We start from the raw sequence: 18,261 nt of genomic DNA, 5'->3' as shown, positions 1-18,261 counted from the left end.
GTCCTCTCCCTCTGAAAAATGACTAGTTAACATCTCATCTGCCGAGGTTGATTTGGGCATTTAGAACCCACTGATTCATTCACTCCATAGGAGAATGCAGGCTAAGGGCTTGGAACAGAGCCGGGCCCTCGGTGAGGCCTCACTACCTGCCAGCTTCATCAATGCCTCATTCATACACTGTGCATGGAGTCTGAGGGCTCTGTGATATTCACTGAGACCCTGCAATGAGCAAGACAAACGCGGTTCCTGGCCATCCTGCTCTGATGCAGAGTGCCAAGCCTTCAAGGTTGCAGCCGTCAAGACTCCGGACCCGCCCAGCGCCACGACTACAAGTTCCAGAAGGCCGTGCGGCACCGTGGTCGCGCCCGCTCCCATGCGCAGGCGCAAGACGCAACGCCAGCCTCCAGGGGGCGCTGGTGGCCGCCTGGCTGATTGGCTGGCTGGCTGGCGGGCGGGCGGGGCTGGAGGAGCGGCGGCCTTTAGGGCGTAGCCGGCTCCGCTCTCCCCAGTCTGCCGCGGGCTAGCGGACCGATTGGCTTCCGGTGCCCGTTTCTCTCGCTAGCAGCTCCCTCGCGCCTGGTGGCGGCCGTCTTGGCTTTCTCCCTGCGGATCCCAGCGCGGCGCCATGTCGGAGCCGGGCGGCGGCGGCGAGGACGGCTCTGCCGGCCTGGAGGTGTCGGCGGTGCAGAACGTGGCGGACGTGGCTGTGCTGCAGAAGCATCTGCGCAAGCTGGTGCCTCTACTGCTGGAGGACGGCGGCGAGGCCCCGGCCGCACTGGAGGCGGCGCTGGAGGAGAAGAGCGCGCTGGAGCAGATGCGCAAGTTCCTATCCGACCCACAGGTCCACACGGTGCTGGTGGAGCGCTGCACGCTCAAAGGTGCGGCCTGTGGGGCCGGCACGGGCGGGCCCGGGGCTCGGGGCTCCCTGCGCTTTCGGTTCTCCCGGGGCTTCCACTGTTCCCAGGGCTCCTAGGGCTCCCGGGGCTCCTGGACTTCCGCTGCTCTCGGACTGCCAATGCTCCCCGGGCTCCCGAGGCTCCAGGCCGCAGGCCGCACTGTGGTGACCGCGGCCCCCGGGTGTGTCCCTCTTGCATGCCTTCCCCGGCGGGTGCCCCTTTGCTGGTCACCGGAAGGGCAGAGGGTGCCCCCGAGCCGCAGTCACCCCAACAATGGGGTCGCTTTGTCTACTCAGGCCTGTCAAGATGGCCGAGTTGGGTGGAGACCGTGTCTCCCGGGCCCGGCGCGGTGGCAGGCCGCATCCCGGCCTCCAGGGTCACATGGCTGTTGGGTTTCGATTCGCGTCCCGCCGCGCCACCGGGGAGGAATGAGGCCCAGGCGGCTCGGGTGGTGGGCTAGGTGCGCCACGGCGAGGGCCCGGGTGGTGGGCTAGGTGCGCACCGCGGGTCCCTGCAGCCCGTAGAGCACCCGTTGGGGGGCGACGCCCACGCACGCAGCGCGGCCCAGGGGACGCATCTCTGGTTTTACTAGCCCTGAACCCCGGCTAGATAGCCGGCCAAGGTCACCGTCAGACCTCAGACTAGACCTGTCAGTTCCCAGCCCCTTGCTTGTTCTGCTGAACATGCCCTGAATTTGTGTGCTACTTAGACGACAACCCTGTGATATTTAAGTCTGATTTTGCAGATTAAAAAGAAAACGTTGGTTACCTAGTGACCCTCAAAGCACACCTAGATTCGTCTGGAATTTGGAACTTTCCCGCACGGTTTCTCCAGGATTCTTAAAAGCACTGTAGTGTTTGGAGAGCGCCTTTGACAGGCTGGGGAATGGGTGTGGCACCTGGTAGGCTTGAAGGTTAGCACCTAGGCATTGGAGAGTGTCTGAAAATGTTTACCAACAACTTGCAAAGGCTGTTCACATCCATAAAACGCAGGCTATCTGCCACCCCCTTCGATAATTTGTATCTTTCAGGTACTTTGTATCTTTAAGACTTGTTATTCAGAAAAATGCTTCTCTGTAACCTTGTTTTGAGCCAGAAGCTTGGAGAGTGTGAAAGGATATTTTTCTTTGATTCACTTGGAATAGTTAAAGCAGTAACTCATTGGAGCTTATTTAGAGCGTGTGTGCTAAGGCTGTTTACTGTTAATGTTTGGAGTTTTGTGTTCCTGCATTAAAATCACCAGTAGTAAAAAGAAAAATCAGCTCATCTGCTTTTGTCAAATCCATGTAATTGTAGAGAATTTTAAATGCATACCTGAAATAAAAATCCTCTGGAATCCTTCACCCTGGTAGAATCATGGCCAGCATTTAGGGTCCTGTCTTTCTGGTAATTTTTTGGTGCATATAAATTATTTGATAAAAATAAATTTTAAACTGTATTTTTTAAGTTATGTTTTGAATAGTTTGACCATAACTAATTCTTTTATATTCTTTGTTACATAATTTATACATTGAAAACTCAGTGATTTAAGAAGAAACCTTAGTCATGATTTCTCTATAAAAAATTTTTTTTTAAGTTTTTTGCACTTTGCTTCTAGAGTGGTCATCAGTAGTTTGCTTTTCTCAAACTTAAAGTTAGTCTTTGCTGAACCCAACTGTGGGTGGAGTGGAGCTGTATTTAAGCAGTCTGCTTTTCCTCCTTTTGGCAAAGAACCAGGCGTCCAAGCCTTGGTTCTGTAATGACTTGCACTTTTGAAAGTTGACTAAGGAATGAGGCTATCTAAAATTAAAATCCTACCTCATTTTTGTATTTAGAGAACATTTTATGTATCTGTAGCAATTTGACATGTCACTAATTTATTATTTACAAAAACCTAGGGAAAGATTTAAAAATTAATCCAAATTTATTCCAAATGATTTTGTTGATCTTTTTTTTTTTAAATGTGTATGAGTGTATTGCCTGTATGTATGTGAGTGCACCTGTGTTGTACAGTGCCACAGAGGTCAGAAGAGGGCTTCAGATTTCCCAGGAAGTGGAGTTAAGGACCATTCGTAGCTGCCATGTGGGTGCTGGGAATCAAACCTGCGTCCTCTGCAAGAGCAGTCAGTGCTCTTAACCGCTGAGCCATCTCTCCAGCCTCAGATCTTGTTAGTCATAACTAGCTTCCTGGTTAACTGAGAATAGCTTATTTTAATGATGCTGAGGATTGAACCTGGGGACTTGCACCTGCTAAGCACACATTCTCGTTGAACTGCACCCTGGGCCCTCGGTAGGAGGATTTTCTTTTGATCCTATTCTTAGGAGTTTTATTGGCTTCTGTACACTTAATCAGATATGTGCAGCCAGTGGTTGATTACAGTGAGGAAGTAGGCTTGCATTAGCAGAAGAAATCTAAATTGTTTAAATGGAATAAAGACTACTAGCTGCAGTTAACTAATAAAACTTATTTCCTGAACCGAGAAATTTGTTTTTAATCTGTTTAATCCCCTTCTTTCTTTTTTTTTTTGGTGTTTTTGAGACAGGGTCTCCCTGTAGTGGGGGCTGGCCTGGAACTCACTATTTAGACCAGGCTGGCCTTGAACTCACAGAGCTCCGCCTATCTCTGCCTCCCAAGTGCTAGGACTACAGGTGTGTGCCACCACGCCTGGCACCCCCCCCCCCAGAGGTCTCTTGCAGCCTAAACTGACCTTGTACTCACTATGTAGCCAAGGATGACCTTGAACTTCCTATCCTCCTGTCTCGGCCTCCCAAGTGCTAAAGGCATTCATCACCATAGTCACTTTGTAGGATGGAACCCAGAGCTTTACACACCACACAAGCACTCTACCAACTGAGCTACATTCCCAGCCTTCCCTCCAGTTTAAAGACATCCATAAACACTTGCATTGAATATAAAGAAACATTTTTATTTCTTTTATCTATAGAGATATAGTGGGGTTTTTTTTGTTGTTTTGTTTTGTTTTTTTGGTCTTTTTGAGACATGATCTCCTGTAGCCCCAACTGGCCTGGGACTCATAGCCATCCACCTGCTTCTGCTTCCTGAGTGCTGGCATTAAAGGCATGCACTACAACACCTGGCCTATTTTATACTTGATTATTGTATGTGTATGAGTATTTTGCCTGCATGTATGTAAGCGCACCTGTAGGCCATTGGATCCTGTGGAACTGGAGTTATGGACTGTTGTTGGCTGTCATTTGGGTTCTGGGAACCAAATCTGCGTCCTCTGCAGAATCAGCGGATGTTCTAAACTGAGATAGCATTTTTATTAAAAGCTACCCGACTGGCTGTAAACTCTAAAGTGCAATGTTCCTCCAAGTATAAACTAAAGATGTGAGTTTAACAGCTTGTTTCGATAATGAAGCATCAGAATCAGAAAGCGAGTTACAGCTTTCCACCTTGAGAAATCTCCTTTCTGCAATTTCTAGTCCTCAAGACAGTGTGCTCTTCCTAATATGTTTATGAATTTTGTGACCAAATAGGTTTTTGTTCCTTAGCTAGACATTTTACACTATTGGTGATGTGGGTTTTTTTTAATGTTTATGAATGTTTTATTTGCATGTATGTAAATATACCTGTGTGTGCAATGCCTGTGGAGGCCGGGAAAGGGCATCGGATCCCCTAGAACTGGAATTAAGAATGGTTGCTAGTCACCATGTGGGTTCTGGGAGCCAAACCCTGGTTCTCCGTAAGAGCAGCTGGTGCTCTTAACCACTGAGCCATCTCTCCAGCTCACCAGTGATGATGCGCACTTTTGACAGTTGTTTGTTTCTGGCATGTTGTTGGGGGCAGTAGGAGGACAGGCATGCTGTCCTTGCAGCTGATAGAACCAGTGGTTCTCTGAACTGTTGTGTCCTCAGCTTGTGAGCACCAGGCGGTTCCGGGGTTGGCGTTTCGTGTTTCTGCTTCATCCATCCTTAGGCTTGGAATTGTGTTTATAACTGAAAATAGTGACTGCTAGCCGTGCATGGTGGAGCATGCCTTTAATCCAGCACTTGGGAGGCAGAAGCAAAGAGATCTCTGCAGGATCAAGGCCAGCCTGGTCTATATAGGGAGTTCTAGGCCAGCTGGGGCTACAGGGAGACCCTGTCTCAAACAAGCAAACAAAAAATAGTGGCTGCTTTTAGTGCTGGCTTATCTTGAATTGTTAATTACAGTTTTTCTGAGGTGGGTAATTTGGGTGCTTACTACATCATTAGTGCAGAGATGGCTAGGGAGTGCCATGTGGAAGGAGACTAGAACATTCTATAGTATCCGGCCTCTTAGAGATACACTAGTGTGGGAACTCTTATGGGAAATGTTTCTGTGCGTTTCCACCAATTGATTTTCAGAAGGTTTAATTTTCATGAGGAATTAAGAAATTTAGTAGATGGAGATTAGAGCTATGGCTCAGCAGTTCAGATGCAGAGAGAGGACTCCAGTTCCCAGCACCCAATCACAACCACCTGTAACTCCAGCTCCAGGGACTCTGGCACCTCTGGGCTCTATGGGTACAGGCGCACACACATAATTAAAAATAAAACTTAAAAATACATTTAGAGCCGGGTGTAGTGGCGCATGCCTTTAATCCCAGTACTCGGGAGGCAGAGGCAGGTGGATTCTGTGAGTTCAAGGCCAGCCTGGTCTACATAGTGAGTTCCGGGACAGCTGGGGCTACAGGGAGACCCTGTCTCAAAAAGACCAAAATAATAATAATAATAATAATAATAATAATAATAATACATTTAGTAGATCAATGACTAAAAAAATATAGTTTAGGCTAAATATCCTTAGAGGGGTGCTAAGCAGTGCTTGGGGCCAGAAGTGTTTCAGATTTTGAATTTTTGCCTTCCTTATCAGAAATGCTCCTGAACCCCAAACTTTTGAGTTTCATGTCAGTATTTTAATATTTCAGATTATGGATGTTTAATCCATACTCATTTCTGGCCCTAACCCCTCAAATGGTTAAGAAAATGATTTGTAAGTAAGTCTCCAAGAGAAGTTTTGTATGAAGCTGTAATGTCTCATAGCACTAGGCAGGAGTCTGTCAACCTGGGTTCTTACTGTTCCAAGCTGTCAGTGCAGGCGGGATTCTACACCTTCGTAGGACGAGGCAATCTGCAGCAAGATAGACTGGTGTGTGCAGTGTAGCGTAGTAAGTGAGGTTCTGTGCAGTAAGGGTGGGGTAATCACTTCTCGTAAAGAGTGAAGATGGATGATAATCGGTTATCAGCATCCTGAAGTACCAGGAGAGCCCAGGAGTAGGTCAGTCCAGCCCTTTCCCTTGCTGCCTGAGGAAATGGAAATGCTAGAATTTTAAGACCCAGGTAGGAAAAGGACTTTTGAAGAAGGATTCTGAAACCTGAAAACCCAATTTCTGCAATTCCTTGCTGCAGCTGTCAACCTGGGCATGGTTGTTCAGTCTGTTTCATATTAATTTTTTTGAATTAATATTAACTGAAGACGTACTAAGTCTTGGAGCTGGGATATAGATCAGTTGGTAGAGTGCTTATGTAGCGTGCACAAAGCCTCGTCACATAAACTAGACCTGGTAGCACACAGCTCTAATCTAGCGCTTGGGAAGTGGACCGGGGAGAATCAAAAGTTCAAGGTTAAATTCAAGGCCAACTTATACTATGTGAGACCTTGTCTCCAAAAAACTACCAAGTCTTAAAAGTCCCTTAGGCGTTAATAACCAGTTTTCTATCGATTATGAGTAGTAACTGGGAGTTAATGCTCCGTGAGTGCCCCTCTGAGGCTGTTACATCGGAAGTCTGGGGCTGAGGAGAAAATCTGACTCCCTCACCTGTTCCTAGCCCCAGGGCAGGAGTGGCTATAGTGATGGAGGTGGGCTGCAATTAACTGCATGAGAAAATAGAATGTGTGGTGGTAATGGGCCAAAGTCGTGTAGTCTTGGTACAGGGAAAGGAGATGGAAAATAAACCCAGGAACCTGTAACAAGTAATTTGGGGTGGGTGTGGTATGGAGGAAGTGAATGGCCTTGTCTGCTGGTGGGAAAGAGAGTGGGTGCTGGGAGGGAATGACCAAGCTTTATCTCCTTTTCAGCTACCCCAGTCACCACATTTGGTGAAATCTGTCTACTCGGGAGGATAGTGTAATTAGGGTAGTGTAATTCTTATATAATTGAAGTCATTTTTATATTTTATTAAACAAGATACAATGTGCATCTAATTTATAATGTAAAGATACAAATCACTAGTAGTTTGAAATACATTAAGTTAGTCTGTCAGTAAAGGCCTGTGTAGGTGAGTGCGGCTGCAGATTGACCTGTGTCCACCAGTGTCCCTACATCGCCGAGTGTGAGGGCTCAGGAGCAGGCCCAGGGCTTCCTGAGCCAAGACTTTGATTTTTCACCTGTTAACAATGTATTTACCAGTAATTCCTAGGCATCAGGAAACTAAGTCAGGATTTACTGAAGCTGGTGTCACCTGATAAGGCATGCAGATTGTGTTCCTGTATAAGCTAGATATAGCACCATTTACAGCTTTCCTATTATTAGAAATTAGCAAGTGTCTTTCCTCAATTAAAAAAAAAACGTTTTTAAAGAAGTAGGGTGTCAGTTTTTCACCATTTGGAAGAGATAATTCAGAGAAAGGCAAAAAGAGAGAACACACACTTCATTTTGGAGAAAGGGGTCTTACTATGTAGCCCTGGCTGACCCTGGAACTCACTGTGTAGACCAGGCTGTTCCTTGTGCCTATGCCTCCCCAGGGCTGGGATCACAGGTAGATGCCATCACACTTGGCCTTTGGCCAAAAGGTCACTTGATGGCAATTTTCAGACAATGCCATAAGTTCTGTAAGTGGTATTTGGGCATATTCAGACTCTGATTTCTGTATTTATTGGGGATATGCATGACAAGACTAATCCAAAATGTGTTCTCTGACTGACTGATAATGACTTCCCCAAGATCTTATTGAGAAGTGGAATTATTTGGCGGAAACAGGAGAGATTGTTTGCATTCTCCCTGTCTGAGGATTATGTCATTGGGTGTGCCTTCCTGAGCCAGAGCCACTTTCTGCTGCAATGCAGTGCTCCTGGAACCAGCTGGAGCCGGTGCCACGCAGCCCTTACTCGCTGTCTGGATGGTGCCCAGGGCCCAGGAGCTTTTTGATTAGGAAGTGCCGGCTGAGACCCAGGGCCTGGACCTCATTTCTTCTTTGTGATTGTATTTGTATAGATGATGATTCTTGATCTGGAGGGAGAAATGCTTCAAAGCTCACTGTATATTTCTAGATGTATCAAGGCTTTCTTTTAGTGATTATGTGTGGTATGTTGGCTTTGTTGTCTTATGTTTTATATTGATTGTTATTTAATGGCACATCTTACATGATTATGGAAAGCTCAGAAAATCGGAGGAGAAAAAATTTCAGAATTCTACTCCCTCAACAGCCAACAGCTGCTGTGGTTTGGGGCATTCCTTGTGCTCGTCCACACAAATGAGCATTTCTTGCAGACTGCAGAGATGGCACGGCTGCTTTCAAGCAGCTGGGTTATCTTGTAGGACAGCTGCATTTGATTGGTTGAGAAAAAATCCATTGATTTATGAAGGGTTTTTTAAATAGGTTTTTTTTTTGTGGGGTTTTTTTTTTTTTGGTCTTTTTGAGCCAGGGTCTCCCTGTGTTTTTTTTAAGTTAAAATAAAAAGCCCTCTTTTGGCATTCTAAAGTTGTTTATTTGGGCAGGCCCAAGGTAGGGGGACCTGGCACTAGAGGAACATGTTGCATCTCTATGCTGAAGTGTGGCTTCGTGATCTGGATGAATGAGTCCAGGCTCCATTCTGTAGCATGGGGTGACAGCCCTTATCAGATCCCACATTCCTATGTGTGTAAGTGCTGCTGGGGGGCCATATAGCAGACAGATGCCTACTTTCTGCACCCACAGGGTTACCTCTAGAGCACCTGCCCACAGTAGAGAGTTTCCCTGAAGGCTTCTTCCTCTCTTTAGCTGAGAGGCAGAACACCAGCTTAAGTGAGATTCCCACACAGTAGAGGTGGCTTACAGCATCTGAAGTAGGAAGCCCTGCCCACCATTTTACATTCCCAGTGTGCCCAAGGCCTCCATAGGACTCTGGTCTTGTTACCTCCCATGTAATTAATGACAGTAGTCTTTTATTTTTTTATGTGTATGAGTGTATTGCTTGCGTGTATGTGAGTGTACCCATGTTGTGCAATGCCGTGGAGATCAGAAGAGGGCTTCAGATTCCCCTAGAACTGGAGTTAAGGACGGTTCGTAGCCACCATGTCGGTGCTGGGGATTGAACCCAGATCCTCTGCAAGAGTGGTCAGTTCTCCCAACCATTGAGCCATCTCTCCAGCCCCCAGTAGTCATTTTTAAAAACAGGTAGGTGTGAGGCTGGAGAGGTGGTTTAGTGGTTAGAGTACTGGCTGTTCTTCTGGAAGACCTGGGTTCAATTCTTAGCACCCACAGGGTGGCTAACAACCTCCTGTAACTCCAGTTCCCGGGTATCTGCCACCCTCTTCTGGCTTCCGAGGGCATTTCACGACTCCATATATGCAGGCAATACGTTCGTACACATAAAAATGATAAAAAAGTTAAAAACACAGGTACTGGGTGTATTAGTACTACTGGTATTGTTAGTACTAGGCATATTAGAGTGATCTTCTGCCTACTTTCTTCCCTTCTTGTCTGGTTATGCTTGTTAGTGTCAATTTTGTTTCCTTTTTAAGTTAGTATACAAAGTAGTGGGTTTCATTTCAGTATTTTCAGACACATATGTCCCTTTGTTCTTATCCAGCCCTGTTCCCCACTGCTTTCCCCCATTCCCTCTGCCCCCTCTTGCTGTTCCCCCTGTTTCTTCCCAAATAGTCCCCACTGTATGCCATTGCCCTGTCGTCGTCCCCCCCCCAAGTTCTCTTTTTCAGCAGGGCATGGTGAATCCCAGCACTTAGGAGGCAAGGGCAGGCAGACGTCTGTGAGATCGGCCAGTCTGGTCTAAATATCGAGTTCCAGGCTAGGCAAGGTTACAGTGAGACTCTGTTTCAAAAAAGGAAAAAAAAGATCTCCTCTCTCACAGTCCCCATTCTACAACCCCCCCACACTCACACACACTCACACTCACACACACACACACACACACAATCTAGATCCTACATGTGAGGGAAGACATTCAGTATTGTTCTTTCTGAGTGGTTTATCTCACTTAGCGGAATGACCCCCAGTCCCACTCCTTTTCCTGTAAATGGCATGATTTCATTTGAGGTCTGCTTGCCTCTGTCTCCTGAGGTGCTGGGATTAAAGGTGTGCGCACCCCCCCAGCCTACTTTTGTCTCATTTTAAAACTAACCAAATAGATTTTGCTCAGGTCCTATACTATATACTTAAATTTCATAGTTTAATTGCTTAAATAAACCTCATAGACCACCTAGTTCAGTATCCCACCTCCGCTTCCATACATGAACTTGAAGCCCTGAGGAAGAAGGATGCCTTTGCTCACGCCACTCAGCCTCTGTAGCTTCCTTTAGTTCGCTTCACTGCCTTTCCTGTTGCCTCATGGCTTAAAAGGGAAGGAGAGCCATGCACAAAATAATTATGTTTAATGAATCCCTGAATTGCAAATTTTGTTAATGCCGGTATTTGATGCAGTGTGTCACTGTGATGATAATTCAGCTAGAATGTTCAAGCCCCTTGTGGGTTAGTACTTGATATAGAAGTTTGGATTATCTTTCATTCTTAGACATTTTTGTTTGTTTGTTTTGTTTTGGTCTGTTTGAAGCAGGGTCTCCCTGTAGCCCCAGCTGTCCTGGAACTCACTATGTAGACCAGGCTGGCCTTGAACTCACAGAGATCTGCCTGCCTCTGCCTCCAAAGTGCTGGAACTACAGGCATGTGCCACCACAGCCGGTCATTCTTAGACATTTTTATTGCAATTTTTCAATTTTGACAATTTTTATACGTATGAATGTTGTGTGTCCATGGATGGAAGTGTGCCACACACATGCGGTATCTGCAGAGGTCAGAAGAAGGTACTGGATCCCCTGGAACTGGAGTTAACAGACTGTTGTTAGCCACCATGTGAGTGCTGGGGGCCAAACCCAGGTCCTCTGGAAGAGCAGTCAGACTCCTAACCCCTGAGCCTATTTCCACCCCCCAATTTTGACTTCTAATTTGACAATCTGGCTCACATGCATTTGGGGCCTTAGTTAAATTCTAGTAAGCTTTTAAACTGTGCCCTCTGCATGCTGAGTGTGTTGAGTAGATTCATGTGACACAAGCTTCCGTGAGCCCAGGTAGAAAAACCCAGAGCACGTGGACAGGCTCTCCAGTAGAGTGAAGGAAGGCTGGGTGAGGGCCTCTGTGGTGCTTCTTTTTTTCTTTTTCTTGTCTTTCTTTTTTTAACAGCGTAGAGTAGTGGTTTATTTACAGAAGAGTGGGGGCCCCACATACGTGCTTGGGGTGGGCCAGGTTGTGCGGTGTGCTGGCGAGGAGCCTGTTTGGAATCGCAGGCCTCTCTGTTGTCACTGTTTCTCTCCAGCCAAGTGTGTTGGGGGATGATATATTTTTTATCTGGAAAACAGGACTAATAGTCATATCAGCCCCTAGGGCTGACTACATGACATCTAATGCCTGTTACATACTAAGTAAGTACTGAGTAGACAATTGAGGAGGCCTTGCTTGGTGGGGTGGAAAGTGACTTCTGTGTTTGAAACACAGAGGATGAGTCTACTGGGCTGGGACAGTAACACTTCGGTGAAAACCAGTGGCACTTCTGAGACTTCATTAATCCTTCCAGACGTCCAGGTATACAGTGCTGCCCAGTGGTGCAGAGAATTCAACCTTCTTGCCCCCAGGAGCCCACACGAGTGAATGACCAGTGCAGGAGTCACCAGTACCCCAGGACTTAGATGTCAGGTTGGGGTAGGATGAGGGCAACATTTTCCAAGCAGCTGATAACTTGCAAAATGGGAATGCTGATGTGATTTTGATAATATTTATTTTGTAGAGGATGTTGGCGATGAAGGAGAAGAAGAGAAAGAGTTTATTTCCTATAACATCAACATTGACATTCATTATGGTGTCAAGTCCAATAGGTAAGTGGTGTGAATGTGTCATTATGGTAATGTGTGATGAGCTTACAGTTTGTGATTTTATATTAATCTGAGTCTTTACTCAGATGCATACGTCTTGAAAAGAATCAAGATTCTGCTTTTTAAGATCACCATCTTTGGTTTCATATCTTCAAATTAAGATTTCTAGGTCGATGTAAATTCTGGAACCATTGTAGTTTAATTATGTATATTCATCGTATCTTTAAGTTGTGATGTCCTTAGTGATAGTCTCAGGTTTTAATTCAGTTTTATTCTTCAGCTTAATAGTTTCTGCTTTTATCTTATTTTTCATCATTATAAGTGACTGGTAAACATTCTTTCATAAAATTTGGTTCTTTTTAGGATAAATCCTTTAAGATAGCATTGCTAGTTCAGACAAAAGGCATCATTAAGGTTTTAGTGCATGTTATCAGATTTCCCACCTTCCAGAAAGTTTGTACCAACTTATAACTCCAATAGACATTTTCAGGTTTCAATATGTAGGTATTATAATCATTCAGCATTTCTACTCAAGACTTAAGTAATTTCGAGGTTAAAGAGTTGCCAAGTGTGCTGGTTCACCCCGTAATCCCAAAATTTAGGAGGCTGAAGTAACAGGATCCAGTGTTCAAGGCCAGCCTGGGCTGCATAGGAGGCAAACCTATCTCAGAAGAAGAAAAATGAAAAAGTTACAGGAGAGTTGTGTGAGCAGGAGCTAGAACTCCCAGGAACAAGTTGTTAGCCTTTACTGCTTGTGGGTTGCGGAAGTGGCTCAGTGATAGGCGCCTGTCTGACGTGTAAGTCTCTGGGTTGGATTCCCAGAACTGCAGAAATACATAATTTAGCCAGGTGTGGTGGCACCTGCCTTTAATCCTCCCACTTGGGAGGCAGAGGTGGGCAGATCTCCATGAGTTCAAGGCCAGTCTGGTCTCCATAGTGAGTTCCAGGCCAGCTGTGGCTACAGGGAGACCCTGTCTCAAAAAGTCACACGCTACACACACACATATGTATGTATGTGTGTATGCATGCTGGTTATTCAATCTAGGGCCTTGTGTGTACTAGGCAAGTGTTCTAACACTGGGCAACCTACAAGAATCTGTTCTCTCCTTCCACCATGTGAATTCCAGGACTGAACTTGGGTCATCAGGCTTAGCAGCAAGAGCCCTTGCTGAGTCATGTCATTGGCCCAAGATTACCATTTTTGACAGTTACAAACCAGTGGTTTTGTGGAACACTGGTCAATTTGTTTATCCAGTGCTTTCCACAGTCAGGCTCTGGTTGTATACTTTTGGCAAGAATAGTATTTAGGGACTAGAGAGGTGGCTTACCAGTTAAGAGTACACACTGCTCTTCCAGAGGACCTGAGTTTGATTCCCAGCACCCACATTAGGGGGTTCACAGCAGCCAGTAACTCCAGCACTGCACTCACATGCACAAACCCACACAGATACACATACACACAGTTCAAAAATAGTAATAAAATAAGACTAGGGTGGTGGCACATGCCTTTGATTCCAGCACTCAGAAGGCAGAGGCAGGCAGATCTCTGTGAGTTCAAGGCCAGGCTGGTCTGTCTACATAGTGAGTTCCAGGCTAGCTGGGGCTACAAGAGAGACCCTGTCTCAAAAAGATCAAAAAATAAATAATTTTTTTTTTTTAAAGAATAGTATTTAACTTTGTTCTGGGGTCTCACTGTGTAGCCCTCCTGCCTGCAACTTGATTTATAGACCAGACTGGCCTTGGACATGATCATTCTTCAGACTTGAGAGTGCTGGTATCATAGGCGTGAACCAGCTCACCAGCCTCATTGACTTCTTAAGAATAATATAAAGCATCATATCACGTTCTGGCCTAGGAGCTGAAGACTTAAGCCTTGTTAGGTTGTTGCTTGTTTATGAAACATGGTCCTGCTGAAAGAGGCCGTACTGGCATGGAGCTCACTGTGCCATCCAGGTAGGCTTTGAGTTTGCAGTCACCCTGCCTCAGCATCCTAGGTGCTGGAATTACAGGTGTACACACTATGTCCAACTCATAATTAGTTTGTCAAAGCTATTCATTCAGGCTGGAGAGATGGCTCAGCAGTTAAGAGTACTGGCTGCTCTTCAGAGGACTCGAGTTTGAATCCCAACAACCACATGGCAGCTAACAACCATCTGTAACCCCAGTTTCAGGGAATCCAACATCCTCTTCTGGTCTCCTAGGACGCTACACACATGTGGTGTACTTACATACATGCAGGCAGAATACCTGTACACATAAAAGAAAAATAAAATCTTTTAAAAAGTCATTAATTCAATTAACTTTGAGTGTTGGGTACAAGGTACGGCAGTAGCTGTAGAATGAGAGGAATAAAACTAATTCCTGTACCTGGGAAGCTTGTGGTCTCTGGGAGAAAGATTGGCAGTACACCGATAACTGTAATACTTGGCAGAATCCCGTGGAAATGTGGACATTGAGGATCGCTTCTGATTAGGGGAGGGCCCATGGAGTGCGATCATTCTGGAATTAAATTAGCAGATTACCTAGAATTTCCTGACACCAAGCGCATGATTTTCTTTTTCTAAGATTAGTAAATTAGTCTTATTTTAAAATTAATTTATTTGTGTGTGTACATGTGTATGCATGCCCACGTGGGCCCCTACCTACCCACAGAGTGCTTGTGGAGGTCAGAGGACAACCCATGGGAGTTGATTCTCTCCTGCCATTTGAGTCCAGGGATCAAACTCAGGTCATGAGGCTTGGCAGCAAGTGCCTTTACCTACTGAGCCATCTTGCTGGCCTCACATGATTTTTTTTTTCTCTCTTTTGTGTGTGTGTGTGTGTGTGTGTGTGTGTGCGTGGATGGTCATGTGTACACACACATACATATGTGGAGGTCAGAGGACAACTTGTGGGAGTCAGTTCTGCCATGTGGTTATCAGGAATCAAGCTTAGATCATCTAGCTCATCGGCAAGCACCCCACCCAGTGAGCCATTTCCTCAGCCCATGTTCAGGGAATAGGAAACCTAGTTTAAGTGGTGTCTGGAGATGCGGAAGAAAGCTCATAAAGTAAGAGGTAAAATTGGAAGCAGTTAGGGCCAGGCTAAGTGAGCCTGGAATGCCAGTTCAGCTGTGAGCAACTTTTGTTTGTTAAAGCTGACGTGACAGTACAACAGACATATGGCACAGATATGTATAAGTATAGCCCGCAGCTCTTTGAGCCAGTTGGCTTTAAGCTAGAATTGTGAACTCAGCCAGTCCATATAGGAGGCAGTTAGCTGCCTCTGCTCTGTTTTATAGGAACATGCCATAACCATCTCCTTGATACGATCGGAGGGGAGCTGTAGTACAGGCAGTGTGCCCTACAGCTAGAAAAGCAGCAGTGTGGTCTGTTCCTAAGAGCATTTCCAGTTAATTTAAATCAAGTTTTATTTTCGACATAAAAACTGTAACTGCTGCCAGGCGTGGTGGCACACACCTTTAATCCCAGCACTTGGGAGGCAGAGACAGGCAGATCTTTGTGAGTTCAAGGCCAGCCTGGACTACATAGTGAGTTCCAGGACAGCTGGGGCTGCAGGGAGACCCTGTCTCAAAAAAGACAAAAAAAAAGACAAAAAAAAAAAACCAAAAACTGTAACTGTTAAGACTAATTCAGAATGAGACTCTTGTAATTTCTTCTTTTGCTTTTTAGCTTGGCATTCATTAAACGTACTCCTGTGATTGATGCGGATAAACCAGTGTCTTCTCAGCTCCGAGTCCTCACGCTCAGCGAAGACTCACCCTATGAAACACTGCACTCTTTCATCAGCAATGCAGTGGCTCCTTTTTTTAAGTCCTATATCAGAGAGTCTGGCAAGGCAGACAGGTAAGAACTTGAATGTCAGTATGGAAGACAGTGTGGAAGGTGGTGTAGAGCTCGGGCGCTTAGGAGGGAACACTACTAATCAAGGTGTAATGCCTTTGAATTCAAAAGATGTCTCTTACTAATTTGTAACAGACCTTAAATAACGTTCTTTGGAGACTAGCAGTTCTCTGATCTAATTTGGAGGTACTGTGTGTCTTTGTAGGGATGGTGATAAAATGGCTCCTTCAGTTGAAAAGAAGATCGCAGAGCTTGAGATGGGACTCCTCCACTTGCAACAAAACATTGAGATCCCAGAGATCAGCCTGCCTATCCATCCCATCATCACAAACGTCGCAAAGCAGTGTTACGAACGTGGAGAAAAGCCCAAAGTTACAGATTTTGGAGATAAGGTTGAAGACCCAACTTTCCTCAACCAATTACAATCTGGAGTCAACCGGTGGATCCGAGAAATTCAAAAGGTAAGAGCATAGTATTGAAAGCTAATGACTGAAATGTCCTTGGGAAACTGTCTGGATTTTTTGGCATGGGAACATGGTGGTGGCCACCCTTCCTGGGTCTAGGAATGTTGATGCAGGGCCCCAGTCCTCCTGGGCAGACTACTGTGAAAGTAGTCAGGTGTACTGTGAAAGTTTGTCCCACAGTCTCACCTTTGACTTCAAACCACTTTGGTTTATGGGGAAGGAATCCACTTGAAATTCACAAATAAAGTTGTAGTGCATTGTACTAACGATCCTTTTTTGTCTCTGTTTAAATACTGAATACTCTTCAATGCTGTTTTATCTTCAAAGGTGACCAAACTAGATCGAGATCCTGCGTCAGGAACTGCCTTGCAGGAAATCAGCTTTTGGCTGAACTTGGAACGTGCCTTGTACCGAATCCAGGAAAAGCGGGAGAGCCCAGAAGTCCTCCTGACACTGGACATCTTAAAGCATGGCAAGCGTTTCCACGCCACTGTCAGCTTTGACACCGACACAGGTGGGAAACAGAATGCATGGATAAGTTACTGATCTGGTTTTGGAAGTCTTTGATGATTTAGATATAAACCGATAGATGTACTTTGTGATCGGACCCAGGGCCTTGTATGTGTTAGGCAAGTGCTATACCAGTGGACCACACCCTCAACTTTAACTGTTTCCTCGCCTGTATCTTGCTCCATCTTTCCCTTACTTTGAGAGGATTCAAATGTTCAGTTTGGTGGTTCCCCCGCCATGTACGTTCTCTTCCCCTTCATGGTTTTTGAGAACCTAAGACAGTTTCAGGCCTGAAGATCGTAAGCTGGAGGACTCCCCTCCTTCCTCTCCACTGCGTAGTTGCTGGATACTCAGGTAGTGTCTGTAGTCCAGACAGGAAGCTGGTCACTGCTGTCACTTTTCCCTGTGGAAAGAAAGCTGTCAGACCTGCTCTCTCTTCTTACCTTCCTTGACCTTCTCAACCTTCCCCTGTTCTAAGTGATCAAAATCAATCTAGAGCCAGACGTGCTCTGAGAACTCTAATCCCAGTGTTTCACTCATCCTTCCCTCCCTCCCAGTGTTGAGAACTGACCCCAAGGTCTCCCAAATGTTGGGCAAACACTGTATCACTGATCCGTCCCCCAGCTTACGCCCAGCACTTTGGCGGTAGAGGTAGGAGGATTGATTCTAAGTTCAAGGCCAGCCTGGACTTACAAGCAGGTTCAAGGCCAGCCTTGTCTACATAGCAAAACTGTTTCAAAAAGCCAGTGGTAGAGTGCTTGCCTGGCAGGCATACGTCTTAGGTTGAATCCCTAAGAGTAAACTAAATTTATTCGTTTCGGTTTTGTTTTTTATAATTTTTTTTTAAATTTTTTTTTGTTTGTTTATTAGAAGAAGCATTTCATTACAACAGCATTAACCTATTCAATAACATTTTTCTGAGCTAGGGTACATCTCTTTCAAAATTGGCTGTACATTTTTAGGTTTACAGATGAATTATTACGCTTGTACAATCTTTTACTCTTTTATAATTTTTAAAATTTTATTTATATTTTTATTTTATGTGTATAAGTGTATCGTCTGCATGCATGTGAGTGCACCCTTGTCATGCAGTGCCGTGGAGGTCAGAAGAGGACTTCGAATTCCCCTGGAACTGGAGTTTTGGACCGTTGTCAGCCACCATGTGGGTGCTGGGGATTGAACCTGGGTCCTCTGCAAGAGCAGTCAGAACTGCTCTTAACCTCCAAGCCATCTCTCCAGCCCAAATTAATTAGTTTTTTGAGTAGGTTTGTGAGAGTGAAGTTTCATTGGCATGTGCTGGTCACAGAAACGTTTGAATGACCAGGCATCTGTGAGGCATTTCTATAAACTCTAAATTCACAAGGATAATATTTATCATGTGTGGTTACACACACACACACACACACATACACAAACACACACACACACGAACACAAAAACTGTGGGACCTGAATTTTAAATTCCAAGTATAACCCTTATGGCTCTTTTATTTTAATTATTTAATA

The 18,261-nt window shown here is 45.4% G+C and overlaps 1 protein-coding gene across 1 annotated transcript in view; it reads left to right on the top strand.

Moving 5' to 3' along the window:
- The first annotated feature begins 437 nt into the window (after positions 1-437).
- The window catches only part of Dync1h1 (dynein cytoplasmic 1 heavy chain 1), an 84,885-nt gene continuing 67,061 nt past the window's right edge, over positions 438-18,261 (top strand). Inside the window, exons 1-5 of the mRNA XM_008825600.1 lie at positions 438-878; positions 11,856-11,943; positions 15,612-15,785; positions 15,988-16,243; positions 16,574-16,760. Of these exons, the coding sequence (XP_008823822.1) occupies positions 626-878; positions 11,856-11,943; positions 15,612-15,785; positions 15,988-16,243; positions 16,574-16,760 (958 nt within the window). The 5' untranslated portion in view covers positions 438-625. The remainder of the gene's footprint in view (positions 879-11,855; positions 11,944-15,611; positions 15,786-15,987; positions 16,244-16,573; positions 16,761-18,261) is intronic.

The sequence above is a fragment of the Nannospalax galili genome, unplaced genomic scaffold, assembly GCF_000622305.1.
Source record: "Nannospalax galili isolate Female #2095 unplaced genomic scaffold, S.galili_v1.0 scaffold188, whole genome shotgun sequence".
NCBI classification, from domain to species: Eukaryota; Metazoa; Chordata; class Mammalia; order Rodentia; family Spalacidae; genus Nannospalax; species Nannospalax galili.
Note: the sequence above shows the minus strand (reverse complement) of the source record. Positions and strands in the feature narration are given on the sequence as shown.